The 9,998-nt window shown below is 49.0% G+C and overlaps 1 protein-coding gene across 1 annotated transcript; it reads left to right on the forward strand.

Annotated features, from left to right (window-relative positions):
- Positions 1-2,102: 2,102 nt before the first annotated feature.
- CGCS363_v015087 (LysM domain-containing protein) lies at positions 2,103-3,246 on the forward strand (the record flags this gene model as incomplete). Its single annotated transcript, XM_036646936.1, has 2 exons — positions 2,103-2,324; positions 2,383-3,246. The coding sequence occupies 2 exons, from the start codon at positions 2,103-2,105 to the stop codon at positions 3,244-3,246; spliced, it is 1,086 nt and encodes a 361-aa protein (XP_036487848.1).
- Between the last annotated feature and the right edge of the window lie 6,752 nt (positions 3,247-9,998).

Here is a 9,998-nt window from a genome sequence, read left to right on the forward strand (position 1 = left end):
GCTGTCAACGCGACACTCGCATGTTGTCGCTCTGCGTCACTTGCGTCTTCGTTGGGCTCCCCTCACCTCGTCTTAATTCTTCTCTCCTGTCTTGACTCTTCGATCTTTGTTCTCACAGATTTTCTCCTCTTGTCACTTAGCCATCCTTCAGCAATCATCAGATCATACCAGACTCCAAGTCTTGACATGATGATGAAGCTGGCCGTCCTCGCCATCCTAGGCGCCTCCGTGGCAGCCATTCCGGATTCTACCATCACCCTTTATGCCCGACAGGCAACGACCGTGTTGCCCTCATCCGCCTCCATGACTTCGCCGCCTTTGACATCGCTGGAGCCTTCATCGACGCTCCGCGACCCATGGCAGTGCGCAACGCAGAACCTATCTCAGTATTTTGACGTGCCCAAGCCCTCGGGCACGCTGAGCGCGGCCATCGACATGTACGTCGACGAGCTCGTAGAGCCCTGCCTTGAGACGGCCACAGGGGCCGACCTGTTCAACTGCCGCGTCACTGAGTCGTCGCAACTGTGCGGCTTCACCACATTCGCGTCGGCGACTCCCGCGCTCATCACCGCTTTTGCGTCGTACGAGAGCGCCGCCGCCTCCTTCTGGCGCAGCAACAGCGCGAGCGTGAGCTCCCTGTCGGTCGAGTGCGCGTCGGCCTGGAACCACTTCGGCGAGCTCAAACATGCTTGGCTGAACCAGACCATCGCCTACGCCAGCTGCGTGTTAGAAGACTTGCCCCCCGTCAGCACGACCATTGCTTCTTCCGGATCCTCTACCGCCCCTGGCACGGCGGTCACTGGGACGACGAGCAGCACAACAAACACGGCTGGATTGGCAAAGAGAACGGATATGTGGATGCTTGCTGGCACTGGCGTCATCGCTGGGGCTGCTAATGTCTTTGCCTAAGAGTCGACGTTTCAGTATTAATTAGATGCAGTTAGGATTACCAACCTCTCCTCCTTCAAATATTTCTACAAATGTTTCGCTCTGCACAAGAAAAGGATTTGTTGAGAAAGAAGCTTATCCATTTTCTCTGGCACACATTGAGTACATAATTCTTGAAGACATGTAATCAGTCAGTCGGGGATACGTCGGACGTGGACATATACATCAAACATGAACATCTAAAGTTGAACGGTGCTATGAGAGACCACGCAACCCATTTCAAATACCATACACAATCTGTAAATTTTGCTAACTGATGGTTCGCGGGCGTGATGCTATTTCCGTGAGGGTCGTGAGGAGTTTAGTTGATCATGAAAGCAAAAGCGAACCAAGTGGGGATTCTGACATGTTCATCGTTCACTGTAGTCTACAGAACGCGACTGAATTTGCACAATTTTATAGTCCGACTCATTTCCAGTTTGGTTTTTTCCACCGTAGTAGCGCCGAAATCTTCATCTAGCGTCTTGGCGAGAGGGTTGTGCCGCACGCTACATGCTTACTTGCGTGGAAGTACCTGTACTTATCCATGTGCTGCTCAGTCTCCTAACAACTGGGGTCCATGTCTGCATCTTTTGGACAATTCTGAGGTCTACAAAAAGGCTCCAGGTCTAGATCTTCGAAACGATGACACCTTCAAGGTCAGCCGCTCCGCCGAACTTGACGAAGGAATACTCCCCCAGCCAACAATAGAACTATGCATTAAGACGATGCTACGTCGGGTAGCAATATTGAATTTGCTGACGCTCCACAACTGTCAATATGGATGGTGCGATCGAAGCATGAGCGATATAGTTGAATTCGAAAGTGAGGACCTTGTGATGGCCCGTGATGGCCCATTGAGGAAGTGAGAAACGCTTGTGGCGATAGTGTCCTCCGACTCGGATCATCAGCGATACTGACCAGCCAGCAGCTCCAGGTAGCCGTTTGCCTAATTGTCCGGATCCGTGTTCATCTACTCTAGCCGGGCGAAGAGGATAGTGCCGACACGACGTGATGCCCTGTCAAGGCAAGGAAACGTCACATGAAAGGTTACATATATATGGATCGTCGGGCAGATTACAATATGGTCGATCAGCTTTGAAGAGTCCATCATTCCCCATACGCAAGAAAATAGCCTTGGTGCCACCACCATCACTGAGAGAACCCAGAGCACCATGCTATCTTACGTGCTGCCCTCACTCCTGCTCGCCGGCAGCTTCGTCGACGTGGCTCAGGCTGGCGTGGCTCATGTTCGTCGCGATGGCTCATCACCTTCATTGACATATGATCCCAACACCACATCGTACTGTACCTGGTGGGTTGACCTGACCACGGCCAAGACCTGCAGCGTCCTGCTGAGTGAGAATGCCATCGACTTGGTTTCCTTCCGAAGATGGGTGAGACCCTCAAGTTTCCCTTGTGAAAGGGTCAAAGTTGGCTAACAAGACTCGCCAGAACCCGTCCATCACAGAAACATGCGTCCTGCAGACGGGCCACTCGTACTGCGTTGAGGCCTTTTTTGAGCCGCCGGTTAGCACGGCCGGGCCATCCACGACGTCCACTATCAAAACCACGTCGACCACGACAACCCCCCCGACCACAACGTCGACCGGCAACGGAATATCCACGCCTCAGCCGACGCAGGCGCAGATCGTTAGTAACTGTAACAAGTTCTACTTTGTGAAGTCCGGCGAGTCATGCTCCACCGTGGCCAGCTCCAACGGCATCACGCTCGCTCAGTTTCTGGAATGGAACCCGTCCGCCGGAAGCACCTGCGCAGGACTCTGGGCCAACGCATACGCCTGCGTCGGTATCATCGGCGGCGCCACGATCACCTCAAGCCCACCCACCACCACCACCTCCACAGGCAACGGTATCGCCACACCCACGCCCACGCAGCCCAACATGGTAGGAAATTGTGACAGCTTCTACTTTGTGAAGTCAGGTGACACGTGCGCCGCCATCGCGAGCAAGTCTGGCATCTCGGTGTCGCAGTTCGTGGACTGGAACCCCAGCGTGGGCAGCTCGTGCGGCGGGCTCTGGCTGGATGCGTATGTATGCATCTCCATCATTGGCCACACTCCCACCACTCCCACCCCGACCAGCCCGGGCAACGGCGTGGCGACTCCCACTCCTATCCAGGACGGAATGACCAAGAGCTGCAAGAAATTCCACTACGTCGTTTCAGGTAACACCTGCACGACTATTGCTTCGCAATACGGCATCACTGTCGCCCAATTTACTTCCTGGAACCCGGCCGTCGGCTCCTCCTGTACTGGTCTCTGGCTCAACACCTATGCCTGCGTGGCCGTGTTGTAATTGAATTGGTGGAAGCTTTGGGCAAGGAGAGTATCTTATTATATGGACGATAAACTTCATGCTTAAATGGGAATCTTAATATTGGATATTGGTTAACGAAGTCGAGCTTTTAATTAGCTTCTCAAGTCTGCAACTAAAGTTGAGAGGACAAGCTGTAGGTAAGATGCTCGTATGAATGTTGCAATAGAAATTCCTTGCGGAAAAGACCGAAAACAGAATGTAAAAATACGAACGCCAGTACCAAACGCAGTGTGCACGACACCGGCAAGATGCAAAGCCGCAGAGCCTGCGCGAGCACCGCGAACAAGAAACAGGAACTGAGCTCAAAGGGATAGGTATCAACCGCGCATATTGTCAACATCCGGGGTCTCCAATAAGAACCTGCACAGGTCCCCTCTCTCTCCGGCGGATAATTCTTTCAAGAGTTTTTGCAACGTCGCAAGTGCAGCCGATTTCGGACCAAGGCACCGCAGACACAAACACTAGCCTAACAATCTCACTGCCAAAAAAACACTGTTATCCGGACAGGAGAACTCAACATGTCCTCAATGAGAGTATATAGCGAACGATGCTATGCTTAGCTGAGAAGAACATTGTCATCCTGGGGTACTGGAGAGCGAACTTCATGGGATCCCTTTATGAACATAACCATCATGAGAATACCGAAGGCTTTGGACACGCTTCAATGAAAACACAGACTGACGTCGGTATCTTCGTACGCCAGCGAGGACCCATTGCTCCACCTTCGGCCACAGTGATACTGATGGGCATTAGTCGTTTCTAAAAATGCAATACAAGCTGTTTCCAGCATGTTTTCGCCCGGAAGGACCGGAAAGGCTCGACCGAGCCAAGAATATCACACAAGGAAGTGATGCCGGACTGAGATCCCTCGTTAGAAGAATTCGTCTCCGGCAATGAGACTGAAAGACGGGCCGTTTGCATAGCCTGGCGAAGATGCACTGCTCGGTGTCATTGACGAGTGTCGGAGTCAGTTGAGTCCAAACTTGCTCATTGACCATTGAACCTAGGGTGCTCTAGTAAAGCACTGCGAGTGGCAAATATGTCTGTTGGGCCTGTGTGGTACTTCTATTGCTGAAGATGATTAATTACTAAGGATTGTCACTTGGGACGACATTGCAGAGCTTACAATATGTTGGATCCGTCGGGAGCTGAGATACATGCCCTGCTATCATTCAAAGGATGTTAGCAAGACGCTTTCAACCCGAAGGAGTTCATGAACACACACTCCTATGGATCACGACACTAGCCTCTGATGCACGAATGAGGTAATGATCCTTTTCAAAGGGGTTTTATGAACTTGATTCTGGCTTTGACTCGCGTCAAGCGTATCACTTTGCCGGCGGCGCTGATGAATGCCTGTCAATGAGGCACTGAAGCATCCCAATGTTCGTCAGTGTGACTCAATGGCTGAGACCATCGCGAGGGGTAGAGGCCAGGCAGTGATACAGATATGTTGGATCGAAGACGTTGTCACAGCAGATGGTCTACGAGGGAAATGAATTGGGTTAGACTTGCAAGAGTCAATTAATTATGCATGATTCAAACAGAAGGGTACATTCCAGATCTAACGACATGCGTGCTATCGCGCTTCAACACGGTTTCGTGCGGTTGATGCGGCAGAAGGGTTCGTTCTTAGAGTTGAGTTGAAGCTGTATTGGAGCCGTCACCAAAGTCCTAATGAATGAATTCGTTGGTCTCCTTGCAAGCCTTCAGCATTTGCTCCCGGAAGAACAAGCGACTTACATACATCGTTCTACATTCAACAAACTTGGTCTGGTTGCAGCAAAAGCGGAATGTCGGCGTAATGAGTACGACCAGTCGGCTTGAGTGAGATATATCGAAACAATGGCTAGAAGTGATACGGATATCCTGTTGACGAGTTGATCAGACGTCCTGACCTGCCTGATAGAATCTCCGCCAATGACAAATTGTGATCGTCTCAGTCACAAGATTTCTCACTAATCCGACAGTCTTTTATTCTTCGACACGATCATCTCAACGACTACCGAACTCCTACCTTCACCAACTACCAAGTATCAACAAACAGCAAAGCTTTCTTTCCGGTTTGGACATCTGGGGGCTGCCCAACATCCCTGAACGTCACCAGAAGCATTCATGTCTTGCTCAGATGTCCGATTCTTGGCGTAACAGTATTCCTCTCGCCTTGCCAAAGCAGTCCTCAACGTCTCCACAGCCTCTCAAGACTGATTTTGAACTTGACCGATTGGTGTTCCCAACATCTCGTTCTCGGGTTCGGCAGTGAACCCGCTCTGCCACAAGCCGGCAACTACATTCGTCAACTGCCATGCAGTTTAGTTGCAGAAGCATAAAGTGACAAACCTAATATCTTCAACATCTTATAGACCCACGAGGTGCTTGCAAGAAGGAGTTCCATTTTTCGCAATCATCATGTGCGCTCCCAAACGTCTTGCACGAAGGATGTGTCAACGATGGACCAACGCTGTCGGCAGCGTCTGGCAATATGAGAGAAGTATCATTGCCACGAGAATTCCCTTAATCCTCACTGATGTGGAAATAAATCTGCTGTGCAAATTCGAAGCTAGCTGAACGGAAAGACCCAAGCGGCAGAGTACATAAAAGCGGACTTCTTCGTCTTAGCAGTAGGAAGCAAGAAGACGAGACAAAGCTCATTGACGATTCTGGCGACATTTATTGGTTTAGGACAGCATGCTGATGGGCAAGCTGGTGTCCACTCCTTGTTTTGTATTTCCGCTTACAAGTTTCTCCTCGGCTTCTACGTTTTTCATTTCGCACGTCCTTGACGTCCAAGACAAAACCAGCAACACAGCTTCGACTGCCTTTATCAACTACACATTCGAAGCGAAAAGAACAAATCCAGTCCGTATTTGTAGCGCATGCTCCCTGACCAGACACTCAACTTCATAACAGAACATGCGAGATGGAAGACGAGAGCCAATGAGTCTGGAGACTCTCTCGCGTCTGAAGCTCTTGTCGACGTTAGCTTGCCTGTTTAAACAGTAGTTTGCTGTCTTCAGTCTCAAAGAACTCAGGGTAATAAAAAAGGCGCATCATGGCCACATTGCGCTTTGATTTCAAAGCTTCAGCGAACATATCTTCTTGATACCTCCAATCATGTCTAACTAAGAAATAACAATAACTATGAAACTTAGTGAAACTTCAGAAGAAAAGATTAAACGCACGGTCCTCTGTAACTACGCTTTCTCTGTACTTTCGAGTGTATTTGCCCACTGTTCAAAGAGCAGAGCCGATGGTTGACATTACTCAAGCTCCCGAGATGCCAATTGTTCGGGCTTGCAAAATGCCATTAGCACTCGAGACGTGACTACGAAGCTGACAGAATGGGTCATACTGCAGAATGCAGCTTCTCACCCCTTCCTGCCCAGAGTCCCCGCCTGGAGACTTCCGATCTGTGAGTATACCTACTCATGTGTTCCTGGACATTCAAGTTGGACGTTAAGCAGAAGAAAGTCAACTTCTATACTCCCCTGAAGCTGTCAAAGACTTCCCAGAAATTCATCAGAAGCTTTGTGGGCCTTGCCAGTAGCAGTTTCACCGAGTGTCCGAGGTCACGAGCACTGCGATCTGACTTTCTGTACATGGATCGCGGGACCGTCATTCCCATCCGACGGCTGTCACAGATGCACTCACGCCATTTTAGCCAATCGGCATGACATGGATGACATGATCAGCCAAGTTGTTGAGATGAATTTGGTGATGATAACAAATACTCGTGCTCAATGCTGTAAAAGGACCGTTATTCCAGCGTTGCTTCGCCTTTCTGGACACTTTGTCAGGGGGCGCTGCATCATATTTCGCGATTTGCCTCATAACACCCATACTACTTCCATCATCTATGCTCGCCGACCAGTAAGCACTTCAGAAAATATACCGGCGGCTCACCGATCTTCACCCCGATGAAAACTGTCCCTATCCTTGTGATGCCTCACTCAGTGCAGGTGTTGGACAGCCTTCCGCTCTGCCAAAACGCATCACTTTGCAGGAATCATGCCTAAGCAGTGGCATCCCTCACAATAATACCCCTGTCAAGGACCCAGCCATCCTTGCGACTACAGGAGCTACAATGGCTCCGTGTCTGACATGATCAAAGTGGGTTTGGTCTACGGAAATCAACGAAATCCTATAAAAATATCTAATATGGCAAATTACTGTCAAGTCGCCTGGGATCTGAATTCTCACGCACATTGTCTTGTAGATGGTCACCGGCTGAGTTTGCAGACGATGCAAAGGGATTCGATGAATAGACTAGAGAATTGAGATAGGACTGCGAACGGATCCAAAGCTATCACCGATGGAGGGATTGGCACCAATTGAACGTTGACTGGTCTCAGACCATTGGCAATCATTGAGTGTCACAGCCAACGAAATCTGAGACGCATTGTCGCTGAGCTAGAAGACGAGATGAGGCGTCTATAAGAGGATCAAAATCTTGTCTTGAAGCTTAACTCCATTAATAATACATCAGGTAGCTATGGCTTCGAATTTCAGATCTAGCTGTCGCAATGATTGTGAACGATGAAGCCATTTCTCTAGCTTCTGACAGCAAAGCCGTCGTTCAACCAAATTGCTACGATTTCGACGGGAACCAAAAGCAGCGGAGGCGCCAGGCACCCAAGCCTAGCTACATGGGCGAAATCTGACGCCTTGAAGAGGTACACCTCGAACCGATTCCTTCTGTGCTACAGCCTCAGGGCTGAGGTCCTAGTAAATCATGATAGGATTGCATTGAACGTCTAGGGAAGGCTTGTGAGTAAGGCTTTAGGAATTAACGAGTCCCCTGGAGGCCCGGTACATTACAGCACCGTGTCTTGTTTCAAGACAATCACATTTGACATGCTCGGCAAAGATCGTTCTTTTTCTCACCGAGAGCCCCAGTCAGTACGCCCAGAAAAAAATCAGCCATCATAGTTCTCCAAGGCCCAAGACCGCTTCATCAACTGAGGGCAGCCACATGCTTCCAAGGTGAACTTGGCATCAAATCACAAACATCTATTCTGATAATCTATTCAGACAGTGCTCATCCTTTTCCAAATGAGTGGTTTGTGCAGGCTATTTGATGGTGTCGGCTCGTGTTTGTTCACAGCTTTCTTGTTTGACTGCCGTGCCAGTGTTCACGACCCGCCAATTGGCCCGGATGACGCACAATTGAGAGCTGGTATAGCCAGCAAATCTTTCTCATCAATCAAATCTGCAATTAAGCTCACCTACTTCATTCAACCTGTGAGGAAGCTACACACAGTTCTGCGAGGGGCAAAGTCCACAGCAATGAATGGCAGACCGCAACATGAAAGGTTCAGACCGAGTTTGACTGTTCTCGCTAGCACTTCTTCTGTTAGACTTAGAGGGTCGAGCTGTTCATGAATGCTTGTAGGTATAGAACAATCCCTGAGAATCTATCAGGTCTGGCCCAAGAACAGCTCTTAACAATCACATACATCAAAATAGACCGGGCTTGGCTAGCTTGGCAAACTCGCGAACGAGTTAAATCTTGTTGGCATGGCTTTCTCCAATATCGGGAAGGAAGCTGTTTTCATGGCTCGCAGCAATTGGAGACACGGCAAACCTGTCAAGATGAAATGACAGAAGCCTGTTGAATAAGCTTGTTTTCACAAGATCAATGTTTGGATGGGTTGAAGACTGTAAGCCTCGATGGTAGTTATCTTCGGAAACTATGTAAAGGAAAAGATGCAGACGCCTTCGCTTCTCATAGAATAGCTTGGGTATGGTCTTGGCTGCCTTCTCCCTCATTCATTTGAAGCTATTCTCAGATTAACTAGGCAACCTGTCGGTAGTTAAATATGCAGAAGCAGAAGTTCGTAAATATTACAAAGGGCAAAGTATAAACAAAAGAATTAACTATGAGAGCCGACGGCCAACGCGTACGCAGATTTGGCTAGCTAAAGAACCATGCTGAATCTCCTGTAGCTACTAGATCCTGTTAGGACATTCTCATCAGGAAACATTTCCCAGATCAATCGCACAACTGAGTCCCAAGCATGATTTATTCATGAATCATGCGACACCTTGCATACAGTAAAGATGCTGATGTCGTAGTTTGGTTTGAGGTGGCTAGAACTGCCGCTTATGCTATGTATTTGACATGCCCTTGGCAATGAAGCTTGGGGTCTAGACATCAATGATCACGGATTTCCCACACACCAGTGAATGCCGCGAGCTTTAGGTATAAACTCAGATTAGAGATACGAGAAAGATCTCGCCAGTGACGGCGGTCAATACTTAAATCTAGACATTCTTCTTCATCGTAAAGGTTTGCATACAAGAACGTTTTCATAACACCATGGCAGAACGCAATGCTTACCCTCTAAATAATGAACTAAATGTCCCAGCTTGGTTCATCTCAGAAACTTTGATCTGCCGATCTTATTAAACCCCCGACACCGATAAGCCACACCGCCACAATTGATCAGAGACAATATACTGTTGGCCCAGCTATCGATTTCAGCCATTGCGTCAAACCACGGACCTGACTTTACTATGAAAGCAAGTCGTTCATGTCTCGTTACAGCACTCTGGCGTATGTTTCGAGACCCAAGCATCCAAACTGATGTACGTAGAGTGCGTAGACCGCATATTCAAGGCTCCCATAACAGTGGGAGCTTTCAGAAGTGACAGCTCGTGAGAAATCTTATTGTAAGCTCCGAGAAAGGTCCCACAGCAGTGGTAGCCTTTGACACAGTTCTCATACGGTT

The sequence above is a fragment of the Colletotrichum siamense genome (genome assembly GCF_013390195.1).
Source record: "Colletotrichum siamense strain Cg363 chromosome Unknown KSG_Cg363_contig16, whole genome shotgun sequence".
Taxonomy (NCBI): Eukaryota; Fungi; Ascomycota; class Sordariomycetes; order Glomerellales; family Glomerellaceae; genus Colletotrichum; species Colletotrichum siamense.